This window comes from Cyprinodon variegatus, unplaced genomic scaffold (genome assembly GCF_000732505.1).
Source record: "Cyprinodon variegatus isolate N-32 unplaced genomic scaffold, C_variegatus-1.0 Scaffold268, whole genome shotgun sequence".
Lineage (NCBI taxonomy): Eukaryota > Metazoa > Chordata > Actinopteri > Cyprinodontiformes > Cyprinodontidae > Cyprinodon > Cyprinodon variegatus.
In genome coordinates, this window is record NW_015150721.1 from 958,499 (window position 1) to 982,260 (window position 23,762).

Below are 23,762 nucleotides of genomic sequence, written 5' to 3' on the forward strand. Positions count from 1 at the left end.
GGCAGACCAAACCAGATGAAAGTGCGCATTCAGCTCGGCAAAGAACTCATGCTCTTCCTCAACACTGAAGTCCTCAGACACTTTTCTTTCGTTGTTTCTTTCTTTGCACAGGAAAACAGCACATTTCTTCTTCTACGCTTGCATTATCGGCAGAGCAGACGCTGAATGCGCACTTTCGTCACTCCAGAGTGTTGTTCAGCATGGGGGTGAGTAGAAAATGAAGGCTAATCATGTTTTGGGTGTACTATTCCTTTAAATATGTCTTGAGGAGTATTGAAGACTCAGTTTCTTTCAGAGGCGTAGCCATAAATTTTTATAAGGGTGACCAGGCAATAACCAATGTACACTAATGGCATGGCCGAAAGTGGATAGGCTCCAGAACCTCAGGGTCAATCTTCACTGTTCCAACAGGAACAAGGACAACGCCCATATTTCTAAATCAAGACAAACTATAGTTTCCTGCAGCCTTTCATAACAAATAGATGCATATATTTAAACATCCGTCTAGATAAAAGAAGGATTGGATAAAATTGGATAAAATTCTTTCGGGTTTGAGTTCTGGAGCGAACATCTTTTCTATCGTCATTACTTTCCTACTTTTATCAATATCATTCTGCATTAAATAGATATATACCAGTACTAATATCGACATAAATTGATAATTTAATAGGGTTTTATTAAAATAGTTATTTACAGTATCTATGATTTCACTAAAGACTCTTAGATGAAATGCAGAGTCACATTTTCTCTTTACGGCATATAACACAAAATCTAGTTCTGAAAGAGCATGAATTCTGAACTAATCATCTCTAATGTTGGTATATTGATGTGCATAATTAACCACAGTGTTTCTGTTGTGAAGTTATTTTTAATGTATATGAAATTAAATAGTTTTGAATATTCTACTTGAGAGAAAAAAAGATAGGGGTGGCCAATGATTAGCTAAAGCCAGGCGTACACTATTTTTTCAATCGTTGCATGCAGCTGCAGCTCACACTGTAGGGCTAAACTGCAAGGTTTAGTCCTACAGTGTGAGTTCACAGCTCACAATGTATGTGCAGCACGATGCTCTGATGCGAACTAAATGCTCACACTGTACGACTAAAAAGCACTTGGGACTTAGCTCCGCAGTGAGACGGAGCTGCTTTGTAGCTCTTTATCCTGAAGCCAAACAAATAGAAGGGGAATGTTAAACTCACTATAGTGAACCGCGCTGCCTTGGAAATTTGTGCAATTTTCTGCCAAAAGCCCTAAAAAGAAAAGGCGACGACGTATTTGGACAAAGACATGACTGAGCAAACATGGCTACTACGGTCTGTCAATTTTACAGAAAGAACTCAATTTCACTCATTGCATTCAGTCGGGAGAAAATCAAACATGTTTGAATCCTAAACAGGAGGTGGTCGTAAGATAATGATCGCCCATCGTTACCCCCTGTACACTACACGACTTACGACGCACGATCAGATTGAAAGTCGGCATGATCTAAAAATTCTCACACGAATGGGAAATCGCCCCAAAAAATCACCATGGCCACCCCTGGCCCCCCATCTAGCTCCGCCCCTGGTTTCTCTCACCATTAAATGTTGAAAAAAGGTTCCATTGATTCCAGAGAAGTCACATCAATTACTAAATAAAAACAGATAAATGATTTTCATATTTCTTTATTGTCTGTTAAAATATCCTGTCACATAAGAAACAAATTAAAAATGTTTTTAAACCTGTCTGTACACAAATATCTAAAGAAAAAAAAGGAATTTGAAAAGTTTCTTTTCCTGATCAAAGATAATTAAAATAGTAATGAAGAATAAAATCCTAATGGGGGCTCAGACTTATCTGTATCATATCTTTCATCTCTCAGTCAAAACTTTAAATAACCACAAATTCATTGCAAGGTTTGTTCTGGTCTAACTGAACATACCTTGAATGACCCTGATCCCACCCACTCCAGCCCACGCTCACCTTCCTTTCCACAGTGGGCGGGTCCGCAGCTCTTTAGGACCCAGTGGCTGTTCCGGGGAGGCTCGGCTCTCAGACTGAAGCAGACAAAGGCAGGAGGAGAGACGGCGTGCCGCTATCCTGCTGCATAGACTCACATCCAGCTCCCCTCCCTCTCTCACTCTCACACCCTTCCTCCCTTCTTCACTCCGGCTGCAGCGCAGGTGAGTCCTCCTCCTCCAGCTGCTGGGGATTAAGCTGCTCTGATTTACTGCATGAGACAGATGTTAAATAGACTTTAATCAGTTGGGTTTGTCATTGCAATGGGATGTTTTTGGACTTTATCTTTTGCTCTGGTGCAGGTGTGAACCTCCCCTTTATCCAGCCTAATAGGAAACCCATGCTGTTTCTGCAAAGCTGCAGCTCTATCCCATTCATTCATCAGAAATGACACTAGAAAGTTTGCTTTTATGTCCACCTTGTGCTTTGAAAAAATATTTCTACAGTATAATAATGGTGGAGTTGTTTCTTCTTTTTCTTCTTTTTTGGGGGAAAAACCATTAGATTGTCTGGGTAAAGGTGTGTGTGGTCAGTGGGTGTTGTGTGGGTGGTTCAGACAGGAACACAGAAGCAGCCAAAAATATCAACGACACCCTGCAGTGTTACTGCAGTGCTGCTTGATGGGAAGTCTGGTTTTCATTTTGGGGAAAAAATAAGCTATAGTTAATATTAAAGCACCCACTCAGAAAAAAAAAAAGATTTTAGAGAAAATCATGTATAAAAACAGATTTTTCTTTCCTCTGAGATGGATGCACCGGATGAACCTGAGCCGGCTGCAGCAGGAACAGCAGCAGTGATGGTGATGTCACCCTGAAGCCAGGCTCCCTGCTTCAGACAATGGACTGTCCTGGTTGAGTCTCTGCTGGGGAAGGGTCACTGTTGGCTCTGCCTATTAAGAGCACCAGATGGCCCCGAAACCTGGCCTTTGTCAGCAGAGGAGGATCCCCTTCCACAGACGTCCCACCCCTGTCACAGTGGTCCTCCTGTCATAAAACATGCCAGTCAGCAACCTAGCCATGAGGTTAACATGACTGGGAGGGGGCTGCCACATGGGTGGGTGGGTGGTGACTGCTTTAGTTAATCTGAACAACCAAGGGGTGCTGTAGACTGGGGTGTTAAACAGAGGTTGATCAGAGTCAGAGCTGGCAAAAGATTGTTTTGGGACCGAGGCAGAAACTGATTCAGGGGGGGGGGTTGATTTAACTTTTAAGATTTCATTGGTAAATACTGTATCTGTAAATACTTTTTTATTTCCTCTCTAACATTCCGTCTGCTGTTGTTCTGAGTATAGGGGAGGATGGACACTGATAATAATACAATCAGGCTGCAGATGAAATCCCTACTGATGTTTTTATATTAACTCTGAAGCAATGAGCCGAGGCTTTGGCATAACTATGAATTTTGTTAAAAATATCTGGAAATATCTTGACTCTATGTGTTTTTTTGTGTGTTTTTTTTAAGGTATGCATAAAAAAATTGGATAATAGCTCCCCATTAATAATTAACCGACTTTCCAACATGCAACAGTTTAAATCAAACCTCTTCACTAATTAATCTTTTTAGATTTATATAACCATTCAAGTATTTTTTAGTAACTGCAGTAATATTATTCCTTTTTGTAGTACTATCCAACCCAGTACACTTTGACAAGTTTTGCCGTTAAACTCAAATTTGATGCAAGATTGTTAACTTGTAATGGATAATTAAAACCAGTATATCTATATATAGAATCAGCACTTGTTGTGATCATTTGGGGTATAGACAATTGAGTGTAGATCACATCCTGTGAAAAAATGGAGGAATGCCTTCTTCAAATTAGAATAGTGTTAAATACTGTGATGTATATTCTGCTTATTGACTGGGATATATAGGCATATTTTCGTATGGTTCTTACATCGGGGACATCTCATATAAAAACCATTGTAAGCAGATTTAAAAGTAGGAGGACGAGAGATATTTTAATAGGCTTTTCCGTTGAACTGACATATTCTAAGAAGTGACATGCTCCCTCTGCTGGCCTGGCTGCCCTAAGCAGCAGCATTTTGCCATCTTGGATTGCATGTATGGCTTTATTTTTCAGAGATCTCCACAGCAGGATAAAATGACTTAGAAAAGCCTTAATGATAAGTTGACAGTTAATATTAGTTGTCTTTAAAAATGTGGCATGAAATTTTTAATATTACAGCTGTGGTTGGCTGATTAGTGCAGGTATGTTTGCAATTGATCATATTGTCTGAAAAGCTGTAAATGGAACATAGCATCTTAAACAAAGTGTGAATATTTGATGATTTTTGGAGAGTAGAATACTTTCACATTTAGTGATTGCAATTTTTTAAAATAGTGATCATGGGAAACCATGTTGGTCTTACTTTCCCTATAAAACTAGATCCTGAAAGAAAATGTAAAAACATTAAGGTACATTTTTTGTTTTTCTCTTTCTCTAAAAAGCAGATCTACTGACGTACGAAACAGATTGTTTAGTGCTGTGACTTAATGAAGTGAAGGATAAGTGTTTTTCAAATGGGTAAGGTTAATAAAAGCCTGTTGCTTATTGTCAGGTTCTGTTGGGTCATGATGCCCTTTGAGAGACAGCTGATGCAAATGAATGCTTTTCAAAATTGTACTCCTGCTAGAAGTTTGTTTCAAATGAGCAGAAATCACTGGAGCAGATCGTTCATTTCTGCACGGCTAGCTTCCCCCTTTATTGGGGGGGGTTGAGTGGGTGTGTACCGTTTGTCAGGTTTGGTCCTTTAAACAGAAGTTGTTTTGACTCTATTGGACTTTCTTGCAGGAATCAGGTAGGAGTTGAACCACTTTGCTTTTGAAAGTCTCCTCTGGATTGTCCTGTGTGTGAACCTGGGGTGGAGGGGTTGCATGTTTTACTGGTTGAACAGGAACATCAGTGGTAAATGTACTTAGGAGAGTTGGTTTCAGGTTTATGTGACTGTGATCCTGTAGCTTAATGCTGCAAAGAGAAATCTTTTAATGCCAGAGTTTGTTCTCTTAAATATTTGATACCACTTTGAGGCTCCAGCTGTGTGTGTGTGTGCTACTGTAAGTCAGAACTTAGACACAAATCTATCCATATTTCCAACCTCTGTTTCTCAAACAGTTTGGAGAAACATAAAGAAAGATCATTTTTAAATGCTTCTCCTAAATTTACCATTTAATGCATAAAGGTAGGAAAAAAAAAACATTTTAAAAAGGAACTGATGGAGTTTTATCTCTGTTGAGTTAGTATTACTTGTGGTTTTTGGTAGATTTAAGCAGCTCAAATAGGATTGGTGCCCTTTATTGCTGTCCATACCTGATTTGTGTTCAGTAGGTCCTGCAGAATTTAATGTGAACCATACACTATTTTTTTTTCCGATCAGCTCTTTCTAATGTGGATTTTAAAGTGTTGCGTCAGATAAGCTTCATTAGAACATTAAAATTGCAGAAAACTCAAATTTGAAAAACAGTTTGCTGTCCTTGGGTAATTCACTTTAAACCAAATGGAAATACTGCAAAAGGCCTACCTTGTAAAACTGCACTCTATCAAAAAATTTGACCACATTGATGAAGAATAGGATGTTGTTTTAACAATTTTAATTGACGGATTCGCTAAGGCAAGCCTTGTGTTGAGTGCAGAATGACCACTCTGATCAAATGACTGATATACATTGTTGTATTGTCAAAAGTGATTTATGCCCACATTAGTTATTAGAGAAACACTACCTCTGTCTCTTCTAATCTGAAACCAGGTAAAATGCTGGAGTGACTGGAGTTTTGGTACGTACTGTAGAGTAGGGCTGCAACTAACGATTATTTTGCATATTGATCATTTTTCCATTAATAATCTGACAGCCAAAGGTTCTTTAAGAAGATTTTTTTTAAATCAAACCAGGTGAAACTAAAACTTTTCACTTGAGAAGTTCTGGATAGAGCATATTGACAGACGAAAAAATTTTTTTTTTTAAATCTTAAATGTAAAATGTTACATATCTTTTTTTCAACTTTAATATGATTATTATAATTATTGTGTTGCTCTACCAGCTAAAGGCATATTTTACAATATCTATATTTCGGTTAACAATGAATTGATTACTGAATTAGTTGACGATTATTTCAATAATCGATTAATTACGATTCATTGATTCATCCCAGTCGTAGAGTAAATGCTATTAAAATCAAATTTGACAATAAATGAAATGAAAGAACATCAGTGTAAACATGATGAACATGATTGCAAAAAATTAGTTATGCACCATACGATACATACATTCACCATACCTTTTTTTTCTCTTTAATTTCTATCTGAGATCTGTGAAATTGTTTTACTCAGAGTCTCGGTCTATGGAATGAATTTATTCCATTCTTGTTGCAAAAAAAGCAAATGTATTGTAAATGGAAATAAATTGAATAAAAGAAGAATGCATTCCAGCAATCAAACCTTAAAAACATCTCAAATAAGGTGTTGAGAGTAACTCATGAGTAAATTATGAGTTCCATTATTTTCAAAAAATATTAGAAAAAGAAAATTTGATTTAAAAAAAAAAAAGGTCTACAAACATTTCCCTTTACAACAATAATGGAACAAATCGGACTTCCTACCATTCCAGCCAAATCTTAACCTGATGTACAGTAAACTTTAAGGATCACTTCACTTTGTTCACATAAACCTTCATTTACTATGTAACTGAAGTTCCTACTGTAATAATTTACCAAATATAGCAGTAGGTATTTATGCAAATGAATCAGTGGAGAGCGACTTATCATGCTCGACATAAGGGAATTTATTAAAATGTGTATTTTCCTGCTTTGGCACTATATATGTAAAATCCTCCGCTGATAATTTTAGATTTCTTTTAATAATCCCTATCACAGGATCTTTGTGTCTGAGAGATTTATTTGAATAAGTCATTCATATGTCCTATGTTCTTTTTTTATACTGACAGCAATAAATTTGTAAAGATGCGGGTGTAGCTAAAGTAAAAAAAAAGAAATAAACAAAAAAAAAGGACCATCCTGATCCACATACTCCACGTTTTCTTCCACTATTAATCTTTAAAGCAGTCTTTGGTCATTGTCCTACTCTACATTTGCTGACTCATAAAATGTTTAAATGTTCTCAGTTGATAGGGGGACAAAAGAGGACTGGGCAGTTTCAGCTCCAAGACTCCCAAACTACAAGGCCTTGCAGTTTGCAGAAAGGTGCTTGGTCTAAACTAAAACAATCCCAATTGTAAGCCCATATCATATCTCAAGGTTTGACATACACATTTAAATTTTTTTTCTATATTCTTTTAAAGCAACACTAGGTAACTGTTGACCATTCGCTGACATGTATAATTGATTCTTTTCAGGTTAATTTTCAGTAAGATGAAGCCTTAAGATCCATTAAAGGTTATTTACATGAACAGTAAACATTTTGAACACATGATCTTTGAAGTGGTTATGGGCTGAATTACAGGAGGACTGTAATTCCCTGCTTTTTATAAGAAACCAATTTGCTCTTACTTGACAATTAATAAGCAAAACCAGTCCTTTTTTTGCTGTCAGTAGGAACCCCTTAGTATTTGAGCAGATTTATTTAAGGCAATCAACTGAAGATCTCTTCCAAAGGGTTTTAATAACTGTGCTTTGTCGGTTATCTTTTCAGGGTCTCCAGAACTGATCCACTAACATCACATCCTTCACAACCACCACAGCCACCATGGAGCTGGACTTTGGGCATTTTGACGAGAGGGACAAGACGTCCCGTAACCCACGGAGCGGACGGATGAACGGACTGCCCAGCCCCACGCACAGCGCCCACTGCAGTTTTTACCGTACGCGCACCTTGCAGGCACTCACCAATGAGAAGAAGGCCAAAAAGGTGCGCTTCTACCGTAATGGGGACCGATACTTCAAGGGCATTGTGTACGCCGTGGCCAACGACAGGTTTCGCACCTTCGATTCCCTCCTGGCCGACCTCACACGCTCCCTCTCTGACCACATCAATTTGCCCCAGGGAGTCCGCTTTATCTTCACCATTGACGGATCACGAAAAATCACATCTTTGGACGAGCTGGAGGAAGGTAAGAAGGATCCTTGCCAAAACCCAGAAGACATTTGTGGTATTTAAATGTTTTGGTTGTAAAATTTGGAAAATATATTCTATAACTGAAGAATGCAGCCATGTTATATGTTGGAACATCTTATTACATGTGATTAGGAATTTTAACTATATCTGTTATAACTTTGTCTCCTAACTCTATGGAGCTAAATCAGTGACAGCTTGGATTGACAAAGAATGTGAGATATGGCAATGAAAAACCTAAACATTGAACCTTCAAACACTCAAAATGCAAACATTGAAAATTCAGACACTGAAATTTCAAAATTCCCTTTAAAACAGTAAAAAGTTTATGATTATACTGACATTTTTAGCTGCAGCCTTTTTTCAATGAGAGATGATTTCAGTGTCACTGCAGAGTTCCTGCGGCTACAATGCGACCACAAGCTGAAACTGTCTTCATTTTGGGGGGAGGGGCCGAACTGAAGGCTCCTTTTTTACTTCTATAATTTTTTTTAGAGGCAATATAGGATTTTAATTGCTTGGAAGCATGTCCATTTTCCATGTTTAAATGTTCAGTTTTTTATCTTTCAATGCTCTAACTCACACTGTATATCAATCCAAGCTGTCACTGATTTGGCTCAACATAACTCTTCTAATCAAACAGCGAAGGGCATAGAATAGTCAGGACTTACACTGGAGGGGCTACAAAGATCCAACGCTCACGTGGAAGAATCTTTTGCCACGACAAAAAAATCCATAAGAACTGGGGGGGTTACAATGTTGGCCTCTAGATGTGTGACACTGCTGAAGACACCTGTTTTCACTTCAGAAATCCAACCTATTATTATGTTATTGTGGCACATCAAGCTCTGATACATAAAACCTGAGTTTGCAAGAAGAACAAATTGGATCCATCTAAGCCTATGTAAACAGCATGGTTCCCAAATATGGACAGACACCAAAGCTGAACTATGTATTATTTTTGGTTTTCTATTTAGGAAAAACAAACTGAGATCAATTTAAATGCCTCCAACAATCAAAAGTAAGTCTCCCTTTTCAGTAAAACACAACACTCAGTCATAATGACTTAGGAGGTCTTTTCCATCTGGTCTAAACTGCAAGTTGTTTGAAATGCTAAATACCTTTAAATGTTAAGGCTTACATTCTTGTGGTCTCTGACATCAGTGGAAATGTAAAGATGTTGGAGACTTGTGAATGAAACTTCTAACTGCACTCTGGGTCTTAGATGAGTACAAAAAATTTAACAGTAACAGACAATAATTTATCTCCATTTCCTCTTATTTTAAAATTCCTGTTAATGCTGCTTTCATTCTTGCCCTAAATTGATACAGTGAATACTTTTTGTGTGCGGTGAGGCTCTTAGGGGTCTCTATCCTAAACTAGTCACCTCATTACACTACTCTTGGTCAGAACATTGACCATCCTCCTTTTTTTTAACCTCTAGAAATCAAGTTTCTGTAGAATTTTAGGGAAGAGACGATGATATTCTTTCTTCTTCCAATGCTGTATTTTACTTTATGTGACTAATAGTGCGGAATTTGCCGCAGAGTTTTAGCTTGCTCAACATAAGGTGATTGTCTCCGTTGTTTGAGCTGCATGTGGTTGGAGGGGACATTTCATTGTGTTTCCTCTTTGCAGGATATAATTAATTACTCAGCCTCCTCTGCAGAGTGTAATCTAGTTTTGTGCCCTTTGTCTTAGCTTGAGTTTCTCCACATTTATCCTAATTATTTCCGTCTGGTTTTCTTTTTTTCTCTTTGCCATTGCGCCTCTACTGCCTTTTTTTTGTTTAAAGATACCGTTAGGGGTGAAGAACTGTTATAACATTTGAACTGAGGATAAAAAAAAACATAACTTTTTGCAGATTTTTTTTAAATTAATGGTATGCTTGTCACAAATGCTACTCTAGAAAACTATAACAACTAAAAACAGTCGTTGTGACACCAGTTACATGAAGAACCGTGATTTTTTTTTATCACTACACTGCTCACAGTTACTGCATGTGAAGATGCATATTTTTATTATATTTTATGATGCTCTTCTATCTAGAAACAATGGTGGATATAATTTATTACGATAACAATAAAATAAATGACAAATGCTCACCCCTAGTTACCAAGATAGCAACAGGAGAGGAGGTAATGTTAAGAGGTGAGAAAAACCACCTATATATACATATATTAGTAATTAATGTGATTGTAGCATTGCTAAACCTGTAACCTGAGCTTATTGAGCTCTACCTCCCTGATTCCAAATACAATATTTTGCATGATGGACGAAGGAAAAAAAGAGCGACTGTGCTGCTATACATTTAACCTTTCTGTTATCTGCAGAAAGTCCTGCTCTCTCTTACACAGCCTTAGTGAGCTGCAGACATGACTTTACATTTCTCTATGCCTCTTGCAATTTGAGGCCCTCTTATTTACACCGTTAACCATCCCAGCAGTTGCCTAATCTCAGTTTTTTATGCAGTAGCAGTCTAATTGTTACATGTTTCTGTTGCATAGCTATTTCTGCTAAATTAGATGAGTTTGAGTTTTATAGAGTAGATTTTTAGCTATTTACTACACTTTTGAGACTGTTTTTTTGTTGTTGTAGTTTTCATGAAGGCTGTAGTCCTATACTGAACAGCTTCATTCATGTATTTGTCCATTCCATAACGACAGTCATAAGGCTAAAGGCTGTTCAGATTCAGCAAAGTGGTCCATAGTTCCTATTCTACCAACAAAGGTGGTCTAACTGTTGATCTTACAGAAGGTTAAGGGACAGGAGCTTGGAACAGGGGATAGGAGCTACAATTGGAGGTACTTTGATTGAGACAAAGCTTTTTTTCTCCTAGTTATCTCGTCAGAATCTGTTGATCTTTCCCCCTTCAGTGGCAGAGCAGCTCCTTATACTATGTCCTGGATGCTGTTGCTATTGTTGTATTTTTTCTATATCACATACAGCGCTGTGATTCGCTCTACGTTAAACAGACAGCAGGAACTATACTCTGCACTCCCTCATATATTGGGATCCATGAGGCACAGAATATGGTGTAACACTAGTAAGCTGATAGAAGCTTCCCTATTTGATTGCATGGTCAAGCGAGCCAGGTGGACTTTCACTGTGGTGTCTGATAGTTATCTGAAATATTAACATATGTTTAATGGTACCTAATGTATTATAATATCAGGTCATATGTTTCAGAATTTGTCCACATTTAAAGTAGTTAGTTAGTGAAAACATCTAGTTGGGGAACTGTCAGCAAAAAAAAAAAAAATGCAGCATTTTATTTCCATCTTGACCTGTTAGAAGCAGGGGAAAGGGTCACCATTGTTACCTTTAGGCCAGCAATGGTGTCATGTTTGCCGGGGCCTTGAGTTTTAAATAAAATCTAAAATCAAGTTTTTCCAAACGTCAAACTTCAAAATCAATTTAGAAATGTGTCTTAATGGAATGTGACTCAACTTGCAGGAGCTCTATAAACGAGATCCAAGCAGGAAGCAGGAAAATGTTTTGTTAGTCTGAATTTGGGAAACCCAATACGCGCACTGAAAATTGAGATATTTCAAGCCGTTGAGGTACCAGGTGCTGCACATTTGTTTAGATTTGGGTGGATTCTCTTCGTTTAAGGAAAAAAAAATGTGTGGTTCAGAGCAACATGCTTCCAAACCATTGAAAGAATAGGAAATTAGAGATAAAGATGGAGGTGATTTTTCCATTCATTCCAATTTATTTGAATAATCAAATTGTATGAAATGAAACCTTTTCTTTTTGCTCTACTAGATTATATTATTTCAACTCGTAAAGGAAACCAGAAGTTAAACCACTTTGGGAATAAATCGTGTATCTATAAAGAAATATTTCATTTAAGAATATGCAGAAGCTTTACGGTTCCTGTGGGAAGGATGTGTGTAAAAAGAAAAAAAAAAAAACATAGAAATGTTATTTAACGCGAGGATAAAAACCCCAGAGAGAGAACTTAGATCAATTTCCTACTAGAAAGAAAAAAACCCTCTTAAACTTAGAAATGATTAAACAAAATTTGTTTAAGGTTTTTCAGATGATCTTCTGGGTAAAAGAACTAAAGATTATTATTCATTTTGTTCAACCCTTTTTTTTATTTATAACCTAGTGTTTCAATGAGTTCATGACAGGCTTTTATTTTGGCAGGCCTCCTGAATGGTTAACTGAGATGTAGGGAAGCTCTAACGGTTGTTAGAGGGACTTTATCCTATTTGCTGGAGCTCTCCAGCGATGAGATTTATTGTTTTGATTTGTCAAACAGATCCCTGTTGGACTAAGTTACTGATATTTTGAGCCTTTATTTTTTATTTCCTTGGTAGTCGTCGTTCATCTCAGAAGAGTTGTTTTACCTGACATATGAAGATAACGGGGATGAGGGGCATATTTTCCGTTTCCGTTTTGTTATATTTAGACCTCAAAGGTAAGACAATAGGTCACTAACTAAAAGTTTCTTTTTCTCTCCCTAATTGAATGTATAAAACATTTTGTGGAAAAGTTAATCTAGAACATTCTGGGTGTTTTTAAAAAATGCTTCCCTCATTTTACCGCAGGGGTTGGGCATTGGAGGCTGTTAACAAATAAAGACAATGTGGAAGATTATTCAAAATCTGTTTCCTTCTCCAGATCTTCCCTCTCCAAAACACATGAAACATCTTATTTCCATTAACCATTGATGTTTCTGAAAGGATAGAGATTCACCATTATAGAGATCAACCAATAGTTTTTTTAAAGGCCGATACCAATTATGGGAAAAAATCCATTTGTTGATATATTATGATTTTCGACTGCCCAATATAATACCGATCTTTTAATTCCTAATATCGATTTAAAAAACAAAATATTTTAACCCTATGAGGGAAAATGGGCTGTCTCTAGACCGCCACTCTGGCAGATAGAGCTGTGGAGCCCATTTGCTGTGCGGTGCAGCTACATATTTGTAGTTGAGGCAGTCACAGTGGAAGACGTGGACTGACTCAAACTCCAAAAAACATGGATACCAATTTTGATTGCTGGAATCTGCAGTATGCATCACGATATGCAAAATCGTTATAATATCGTATTGTAACACATTGTATCGCAACACCATGCCAATACTCACCCCCACTGTTTAACTCACAGGTGTCAAACTAGTTCCAGAAAGGGCCGTGTGGCTCCTGGTTTTCTTTCCACCCAAGCAGTAGCACACCACACTCCATTCTTCTCATCGAGGTGAGTCTAGTCTTAACCTGATGACTTGATGGGATGAATCGAGTCTGGTGTGCTATTGCTTGGGTGGAAAGAAAACCAGCAGCCACACGGCCCTTTCTGGAACTACTTTGACACGCCTGGTAACTGATCCCTGATATGTGCTGCAGATTTTTTTTTTTTTTGGGGGGGGGTCTCAATTCAAACTAAATAAAACATGAATTACCTAATCAAAGCAAGCAGGCAATACTCCATGCAAACAGTTGATGTCATACAGCCATGATCTTTTCTGGCAATCATTTTAACCTAAAAAGTAACAATATAAAGTACAGTAGATTTAAGTAGAAATTTCTCGATCCAAGCTTCAATCAGCAGTCAAGTCATGGTTGCTAAATGTGCTAATGAATTGGTGAATATATGCAATCATCAGTTAATGAAAGAATGACAGGATAGGAAATTCAGTTTATTATATTGAATGAGAATGAATAGATGTAATCTATCTAGCTGATCCATATCGCTCATACAGGGTCAGATGGTGATTTGGCGCTCTGAGACTCTCAGGTGTCAAATAGCTCAACACACTAACCCACTTCTTCTCTTTCTTCTCCTCAGGGGAAAGCTATGTTTGTGCATCAGAGAACTTCTACAAGAAAGTCGATTACACAAAGAACGTCAATCCCAACTGGTCTGTGAACGTGAAGGCCTCTGCGAGCCAGAAGAACATGCAATCTTTGGCTGCCAAGGCTGCCGGCGAGTCCAGAGAGGGCAAAGACTTTATCCGACCCAAGCTCGTCACTGTGATGCGCAGCGGCGTAAAGCCTCGCAAAGCCGTCCGCGTCCTGCTCAACAAGAAGACGGCACACTCCTTCGAGCAGGTGCTCACCGACATTACGGAGGCCATCAAGTTGGAGAGTGGAGCGGTCAAGAGGATCTACACGCTCGACGGCAAGCAGGTAGCACACACGTGTAGTAGGGGCTGAAAGGAATTTGCTTTCTTACACTTTTCCTGCATCTGAGTTGATTGGAGGGCAAAATGTAACTGGAAATAACTGCTGCCCTGTAGAATTCAAATATGAGAAGCTGCAGAGGTGTTGGTCAGACTGCATTTGTTTAGACTTCTGACGGCCCCTGACCGGAATAAGGATGCTGTAGTGCAATATGTAAACAAATGGAAATTTGTGGTGAGAGCTGGGGACAGTTTACCTTTCATTCCTGTGCATTTGGCCATGCACACACACAGGTGTAGAGATTAAAGAATCGCATAGGTTGGGCAGACTTTGCTCATAGCCAACAGTGATGTGGTTAATCCATGAGAATGCAGAGGGACAACAGCCTTAGTATCCAATGATTCCCTTGTCTATAACCTTTGTTCTGACTTGCGGTTTCCAGCAGTTTGCTCTCCTGTCTTGTGGTTGAGGCCATTATTAGGCCTTCCAAATGCCTTTGTTGTAGAGTAACATTTTCTGTCAATGGGAATCCTGTGATGTTTTGTCTTCTTCCCACTGCAGCAGGATACAAAGGACCAAACCCTGCATTCTCTTCTCTCATCATATTGTCCAATTATTTTATGAATGTGTACAAATTGATCTTAAATAATGAGGGAGTCTAGACAGACCTTTTACAGGTATAGGGCCATACAAAAGTGCTCATACCCCTTTGAGCTTTTTCTCAGATCAATCATAAACTCTTGGGTGTTTTATGTGACAGAGTAGAGTAAAAGTTTGAAGTGGAAAAAAATGGAACATGTTTTCCTTATTTTTGGTAAATTAAAATCTGAAATGAATCTAAATATCAAAGAGATGGGTCAGGATGTAAAACAACTGTTTCAAATTCTGGCTATCACGTTTGGTTTTCTGTGTGTACTTGTCTTAATACATTATAGAGCCCATTTTCTGGAAAAATAGCACATTGTGGGGACCCACTGCTCCTTGGGGGACTTGATGGCTGGACCTCATGAAGGGAATTGATGTTTGTGGGTCAGGGGTCATGTTTAGGACTGAGGTGTGAATGGAGTTTAAGGTAAGGTTCACTGTTAGGCTATAGAAATTAATGGAAGTTAATGGAAAGGCCCTGCAAAGATAGGGAAACAAATTTGTGTGTGTGTACTTGTTTATGTTGCCTATTTAGGACATTAGGACAAAGGCCATTCCTAATGTGGCATAACCCCTTTTTTACTGCAGAGAGTCAGTTTAGAGTTTGGCTGAAGTAATTCATTGTATTAATCGTGATTATTCGATCTTTGGAAAAATCGTCATACCAAAATGGCAATTTGAACATTTTGTATTTAAGTTAAAAAAACATTCTTCTCTCAATATGCTCTATCCAAAACTCCTCAAGCAGAAAGGTTTAGTTTCACCTGGTTTAATTTCGTAAAAAGTCTTCTTTAAGGAACCTTTGGCTTTGTGTTTATTGTTAAATTAATCGAAAAAATAATCAACAGATAAATCAATTTGCAAAACAATCTTTAGATGCAGCCCTAGTTTAGAGTTAAAATGAATGTGAATTATCTTTAGGTTAAGGTTAGAGTTGGGTATATTCTGTTAATGGTTATTTGTCCGGGCTACGCATAAATGCAGTGACCTAAATAAATGTAAGTCAATGTAAAGTCTTGATTATAGATAGAAATACAAACTTGGGTTTGTGTGTAAATTTCCAGCTTAAAAAAATGCATCCCTTTTGGCTCAGACTGCAGGCTCCTTTCCTCTTGCAAAGAGACACAGCGTTTTTGGTTTCGTTTAGGAAATAATCCCCACTTGGCTGGTCAGATTCACACCTCATTACTCAAGGACTGTGTTTGACTTGTTGTTATTCCAACTGCTTGGTGAGACATAAGAGACGTATAAAACGTTATATATTTCTGTTAGACCAGAACAGGCTGACTAGGACACTGGTTGGAGTTTATTATGGTGTTTCATAGGGTGTCATATGTCTAATTATCTTAATTGAAGGGCAAAAATGCTAATTTTATTGGCAAATCTTATGATAAGATCATATTATTTACCTGCTCAAATTAAGGGTAAATATGTTCATTTTTAGATCAGTTTTTGCAGTGCAGTGGGACGCACCTGGAAGGCTGCAGAGAGTCCTTTTTGGGATTTGAGAAAGTGTTAACTATAGTGAATACGAGGACAGAAATTAAGAGTGAAAGTATGAGTTTGTTTTTAAAGGAAAATAAATCACAGCAAAAGAATATCTATTTCATTGATTCTTTAGTTTAGAAACAAAGCCCTGTGTGGTAATTAACTTGATGAATCTGTTGTTTTTCTACTACTGTGAATTACTCCAGCTGACGAGGTGGACATCTGTTCCTCTGATGTGGCTACATGATCTTCTGCAGCTTTGAATAAAGCTTAGATTATGTTTTCAGCGTTGTGCTGCCGTCTTTTTCCTTCTTCCTTTTGAAAAGAGGCCAGAAACATGTGTTCAGGAGGAGGGGAGGTGTTTTAAAAATGATAGATGGGAGGGATTTGATGTTAATGTTCTCTCCCAGGGGTGTGCTCTGGCTTTCCTAATGATTCTAATTACTTTCTGTCATTTCATGCTAAATTTTTGTCATGCATTTTTGATGGTGTGATGCCACACTGAATTAAGCATATTGATTATGAAGTCAGAGTATTGATATTCATCAGAATCGGTCCCAGCTGATGTCCGGCTTGATTTCAGGATCTGTCGTCGCTGCAGGTAGAAATGTGAGGGAATTTTTGTGGCGGGTTATCTGGGTGCCTTTTGTCTGCAGAGGCACACTGCAGCTGCTGTGTGGTGAAGGTGATATGGTGGAAAGCTCAAATTGATGCAGTGCTCGCCCCTCCCTAACTCTATGCGCCGATCCTCCTTCTCCTTTTTTTTTTTTTTTCTTCTTCACGTTTGGTTGCTAGGAGACCACATCCCAGGCACAAAGAGAGCCCAGCTGGTGTGGACCGGTCTGTCGGATCCCACATCCTGCAGCGGGTGGGAGAGCTTCACCATCAATGCGAGTCTTTGGTTAAAATAAAACATGTCATGTTTGGTAACTTTTATACATTCCACAGCGTTTGACGGCCGTCATGGTTATATGTTTTGTTTCAAAAGATGGTGTCGCAATCGATAAAAAAAAATTTAAAGTGTCCAAGGATGTGCTAACTTGCATCCCTAAAATGGCCACTCATCATGCATGGTGTTCCTCTTTTTGCTCGGGTGTTGTGTGGACTCTGCTGACTGCCAGCCCTCCCTTTCTTTTTCTCTCAGAGTCGAGCACACAATCATTGCCGTTTTCCTCTCATATGCCGGCGCTTTTTAGCTCAATCAGCTCAATAGAGGGAAGGGTGGGGCCACTAGATTCAGGGTTTCAATCCTGGAACAAATTGGGATTTTTTTTTTCCTTTTCACTGATTGGCACTAATTACTCTCTTTAAAAGAAAAAAAAAGTGCACAATTTGCTCTTCCTGCTGCTAAAGGCCACTTATTGAAAATTGCCAGTAGCCATTTTGCATTCATCCCTCATTGATGAAGGTGTCTGCAGGGATGCTTATCACTGGTCTCCAATGTGTGCATCTGATTTGTTCCTAAATAGTGTTATTTCTTGTTTTGTTTTATCATCTGGTTGGTGCATGTGAAGTATTTGAAATAGAGGAGGGAACAAAGATCTTCAACAGATTTCTGCCTCTTTTACTTTGAAAGCATGTTTAAAACTTGAGCCTTTTTTTTAAATACATTTTTTGAGAAGCATCATGTAGGCACAAAGTCTGCCAAACAATACAACATTCCAGTGTTAAGTATATGTGTGGAGAATGTTCTGCAGATGCGCATTCATTCAGCTTTTAATATCTTAAATCCACCCATTAACAGACAAAAAAAGCCTGCTTTCCCCTGTTATCAGGGCTCTTGCAGTCTGCCTGCTTCTCATCATGCTGTGGAAGCGGTTGTCATGGCAATAAGCTCTCCAGTGATGGATTCAGCTTGTGACAATGGCTGTGATACGCTGAGTAGGCTCTTTACATAGTCTTACCTGCCCTGCCCCCCCTTTATCTGTCAGAATCCCACTTCCTTCACATCTTACTAACTCTCCCTCCCACGTATGAACATGTGGAAAAGGACTGTAGCAGAGGGGCGTGGTCCCACATAGATGGAGCCATGAAGCCTCCCACTCAATCCTGTCAAACTCTGATTTCCTCCTTGAATGCCACATCAACAAGTGAGCATGACCTGCAGGGAAGATGAGGCTTGAACCACATCAGTCAGTCAAACGGAAGGCCTGGAGCTTGGGGGGGGGCTATATAACAAGCACTGGGCACCAGCTGCGCACCATGACTGTGCACATATAACCCCCCTCCAAGAGGCTCATCCGTGCCCCAAATGCACCAACAGAGATGTTGTGCCGCTTGTCAGAGCTCATAGACGTTTCAGAGATCTGTTTCAGATTAATTTTGTTAGACCAAAGGGAGTGCTTTCCATCAAATGTATCACTCGTTCTGCTTCACATCATGTATCTTTCTTTAATTTTCTTAAAATGCTACAATTTCTGAATATTGAAGTTAAACCAATACATTCTGGGAGACCATGAAACTAAAAAATCATGTCTGGAATATTATATATGGAATACTAGACTCCATTATTGGTTGAGTCTTTGTGCCGACGGAAATATTACAGCGGGGGTGTTTTGTTTTTTTTTTTTTGTTTTTTTTTTCCCCCCATGGGTTAGAAAAATAATGTCAGCCCTCTTTTTGACATTTCTGACATTTATTCATTGTTTTTCCCTTCACTTTGGATTTTTAGAAGTTCTTCATAGTCAGAGCTTTAATCCAGAAAAAACGAAGCTGCAGAGCCTCAGCATTTGCTCTGCACTCCACAAACCTGTCCTTCATGGAGACATGGCAAGTAGGAAGAAACGTAAAAATGTCCAGTTCATGTGGAAACAGGTGCTCCGATTAGATCAGACCTAAATGAAACACACTGAGATTCGTAGTAGAGAACAGTGAAATGATAGGATCAGGATTCTCTTCTTCATCAACAGGGAAACCCTATGTAGGGGCAAATGTTCGCTGTGCAGCCGGACAACAATCCTGAACATCCAGCTAGAGCTACGGATTTAAAAATGTATTCATGCGTTTGAGTCGTCCAGTCAAAGTTCAGACCCAAATTTAATTCATGATCTGCCACAAGACTTGTATTTGGATGTCTACAGGCTCGATCTCCATCTAAACTGACTGGGCTGGAACTATTTGGAAAAGAAATATGAAAAACCATTAGATTCTTTTTTAAATGCCCCAAAAAGGCTATAAAAGGGAAATGAAATGTGGCTCTAAGGAGTGTTCATTCATGGGAGTGGAATATAAACCAGATTTTCTTGGTTATAAAGAGAAAATTAATTATTTTGTGGTCTTTTTTTCCCACTTGCTGTTTAGTACGCATTTGTCACATGTCTTATTGTTGTTGTGCAACCCTGCTGTGCTGTTTAAGATCAAACATCATGCATTTAAAGCAGTTAGATATACTTTATAATTTGCTGACTCATTGGAGCATTAGAGGGAAGTCCATTACTCAGATGCTAAATGATTGCACTTCTACTCAGAGATCAATTGATATGCCTTTATCAAGTTAGGGATGAGATATGAGGCGGCTCATTATTTTTGTGTCTCCTCAATGACGATCTGAGTGAATAAGGTGGAAACAAAAAAACAAATGATTGTCCTACAGTTAGCCGGTTTGCTGCCTTATTGGTGCCATTAATGCAAATCAAACAAAGTGCATTCATTATTTTTTGTAGGTTGTTTTCATCAGTCACTGATGTTTTAAGATTGAATCAGTTTTTAACAATTTTATTTCTACAGGATTATTCAAAGCCCACTATTTGGCTCCCTTGTATCTGATGGAGGGCTGGTGGTTTTCATCGGGTCATGTGGTTCTGACAGCTGGTGAGGCACAGATTAAGGATGGGCCTCGGTGCGACGGAGGGTGGAGGAGGGCACCCAGAGTCTGGACAGGGGCAGTTTAAAAAAAAATTAATCCCTGACCCCCTACCTTACATAAACGCAAATGGGTATGATAACACTAATGTGTGCTTTTCCTATATAATCTCTTTTTGGTTTGTTTTTTATAAGCTTTCTATAAGAATTATATATATATTTCTTTTATATTATCCATGGATGGCAGTACTTGCTGGATGTGGTTGACATTTTCCCATTGAGAGACGTTCCTTCTTAAATTAGACAAAATTAGAACAATAGATGGTGTTCGTCTCCCCTCTTATCTGTCAGTTTTGACATTTGCATTCAGTCAAGTTTCAGTGCAGGTTTTCTTAATCCTTCTGGCATTCACTGATGCCAGGTCCAATACATTATTAAAATAAATGTCATGTATATGCTTTCAGATTTAGAAGCTTTAAACTGCATTTAAATAAATCACATTTCTGCATAGATAAGATAAAGTGTTGTTGATTTTTACCCATTTATAGAAAATTTGTTCATAGACTCTAAACTTTGATAGCCAATCAGTGGTTTGAATTGAAGGACCATTTTAACCCAGATATGCTTGATTTGAAATTGTAAAGTCCCACCTCTATTGATGCCACTTACGCCGCTTGAAAAGTGTTTCTGCTGCAATATTTGTTAAACTTGTCCCTTTGTACAAATTAGCTGAATTCTGGTGTTTACTAAAGTTGGAGCTAAAGCTGCAGAGGTAATATGATTAGGGTTGCATGATGTCCTGGTTTGCATAAAGAACCTCTTTATTTATTTTTTTTCCACAGAAAGTTTTCCTAAATGCAAAGAAAGCAGAGCTGTGCCAGTGGCCCATGTCATGACCAACATGTGCACAATATTTCTTAGAACAGAACAGATAAAAGGTTTTAATACAAAATATGGTTGAAACTATGTTTAAAGGAAAATAAAATGCAACAAAGATTGCAGATTGGTATAACTGGGTAAATCCGGGGATTTTCAAAGAGCTTTTATGTAAAGTCTGCAAATTTTCATTTGTTATTAGGGGAGTAAGATGCAATTGGACACTGGGTTAAGAAAGAAACAGGTGAAAACTTATTAAGCATCGTAGTTGCCCCACTTTTGTAGATCTGCTCGCCCTAATTAAGATGTTGCTGCAAAGTTGATGGATGGGTGAGAAAACATCCCTATTAATGCTGATACTAGTGACAGCCACGCTATTTTAGTCTCTTCAGTGTAAGCTCAAACACTATTATAAATAAATAGACTGATTAATTAAAGAGTGTGCAGGCGACATTGAGCTCTTAACTTTACCAAAGCATTACAGAATGTTTGAGCTCTAGTAAGTAGCTGCATATTGCCAAAACCTTCTGATACTTCTGTAGGGTTGCCAACGCTTCTATTTATGTCAGCTCATCATGCTGGAATTCTATTTAGGCTCGAAAAGGACCATCTAAACGATATCAGGATAAAAGCTTGATATAGGCAACCTCATTTTATCAGAATCAAATTGTTTTTGCTCTTTTCTTATGTATAACAGGAATATGTCCCTTAAATGTTAACCTACTCTCTGAACAAAACGATGATCAAACCATGGTGGTTTCTGATTAGAAAATGATACATGATAAGAATGACATTACTTCCTGTGTCCTGGTTTTAACTTATGAGCCAATTTTATAGAATCGTTCGGTCATATTCTTTCTCTTAGTTTTTCATTCTATTTGCAGAAAGATTGAACAGATTGTTAAAGAACTAAACTCTTCTGTGGTCTCCCTCTGAGGTAATCCCAATCCTGAGTTTGAGTAGAGATTTAGTTAATGAAGATTAAGATAGCCCTTGTTTGGATTAGATCTTGATCCTTTTAATCAGCTCTATTGTTAAAGCTATTAAAACTAACTTCTATCTATCCTCCAGCTCAGAACCGACAGCCTGGTGTTTCTGTTGCTCCACATCACTAAGCCTATTCTAGATAACATGGTTCTATCTCCTTATAATAAAATCACTAGATAACCCAAATGTGTTGCCTTTGAATTGGGAATGGAGAAAAACTAATTAGGGTTTGATCCCTGGAGTCAAAGCACCATCTTCATTCGTATCCCCGTATGGATCCAGGGGGCCTGTATCCAGGGAGTTTTTGTAAGGGTCCCCCCCCCACTTCGTACAGCTGTTAAATGCCACGCCAGAAAGTCACCACCGCCACCGCACACTTTTAGCTTGTCTAGCAGGACTGAGATTCAACATGGCAGCTGGTGGGGTGGAGTGTTCTCAAATTATCTGCAGCTCATAGTTTGGATGCGCATCACAAAGGGGAAACCACGATGCATCTCGACTACCCTGGCATCCCTCCAAACACAGAGCCGGGTTCTGGGCTTGGGGCCTCGAAGAGTGTCCAGCAGAGTGATTCAGTTACATTAGCGCTGCTGTGAATGCGTTTTTCTCAAAAGTTAGGTTTCAACAGGTATAGAATATTGAGCAGGAAGTCTGTCAGAGATGCTCCACTAAGAATAAAGCAGCTTTTAGATTGAATGGCTCTAATAGGCGTGTCGGGGCTGTATAATGGAGAGTGGAGGAGAAGGTGTGGCCCAAAGACATCTGTCCACTAAGTAGGCCATATTGTTTCAGCAGCTGCTGATTGAATGGACCCAGGGGAAGGAAGTCAAAGCATTTAAACATTATAGAAAAGGTGTAGCCTTATCAGTTTTGTTTGCGCTTTTGTCTGCCCTTTTGTTTGGGTCTGTGTGTGTTTTTGTCACATGAACCAAGTGTGGCTGAAGGCATGTTATCTAGCTGAGTAAGATACAATGGAGGTGTGCTGAGAACTGGAGGTTCTACTCACAGGTTTTCACTTGAATTCTTTCACATGAACATTCTTTTCCTTTGGTGTAGGTTCAAGAATAAAATAATCTTTCAACATGGATAACTTTGAAAAAAGCAGTATGTAAAGTCAAGGAATCCTCAGAACACAATCAAGAAACAAGAAGCACATCGCTTTAATTCCAGCCTAAACATTTTTGTCCTTCCATCTTTGCCCAGCTTTTTCATCAGCCTTATATTGGTTTGGGTTTGGGCTGAAAGTATTTGGAAGAAATAAATCTAACAAAGCATTTGTGTCAAACTTAAGGCACTTTGAGATAATCAAATCATCCAGACAGACAGGACAAACATTTTCTCTCTAAGAAAATTCTAAAGAGCTGAATTGGGGTGTTGGGTAAAAATCCATTTGGATCATATCAGGATTTTTGGTTGCCCAATATAATATTTTTTTTTACATCCTACTGTAATATCAATTAAAAAAAAATTATAAAAAATAAAACAATGAGGGGAAAATGGGCTACCCCAGTATCGCCACAGATAGCGCTGTGGAGATCTTTTGCTGTTGAGGAAGTCTGTTTAAGACGTGGATTGACTCAAACCCCAAATAGATTCTGATTACATAAACATGCATTGGCTTTTTTGTCTATACATTTAATTTTGATAGCTGGGTAAAATATTGTAATACATAGTGATATTGCAATATCGTGATATCGTATCGTGACACATGGTGTATCGCAAAACATATGCCAATACTCACCCCTAGAGCTGAAAGCATGATAGTG

At 38.4% G+C, this 23,762-nt stretch overlaps 1 protein-coding gene across 1 annotated transcript in view; it reads left to right on the forward strand.

The window, feature by feature from the left end:
* The first annotated feature begins 2,011 nt into the window (after positions 1 to 2,011).
* Positions 2,012 to 23,762, forward strand: part of dcx (doublecortin) — a 34,833-nt gene continuing 13,082 nt past the window's right edge. The window contains exons 1-3 of the mRNA XM_015382868.1: positions 2,012 to 2,162; positions 7,640 to 8,057; positions 13,865 to 14,205. Coding sequence (XP_015238354.1) covers positions 7,694 to 8,057; positions 13,865 to 14,205 — 705 coding nt within the window. The 5' untranslated portion in view covers positions 2,012 to 2,162; positions 7,640 to 7,693. The remainder of the gene's footprint in view (positions 2,163 to 7,639; positions 8,058 to 13,864; positions 14,206 to 23,762) is intronic.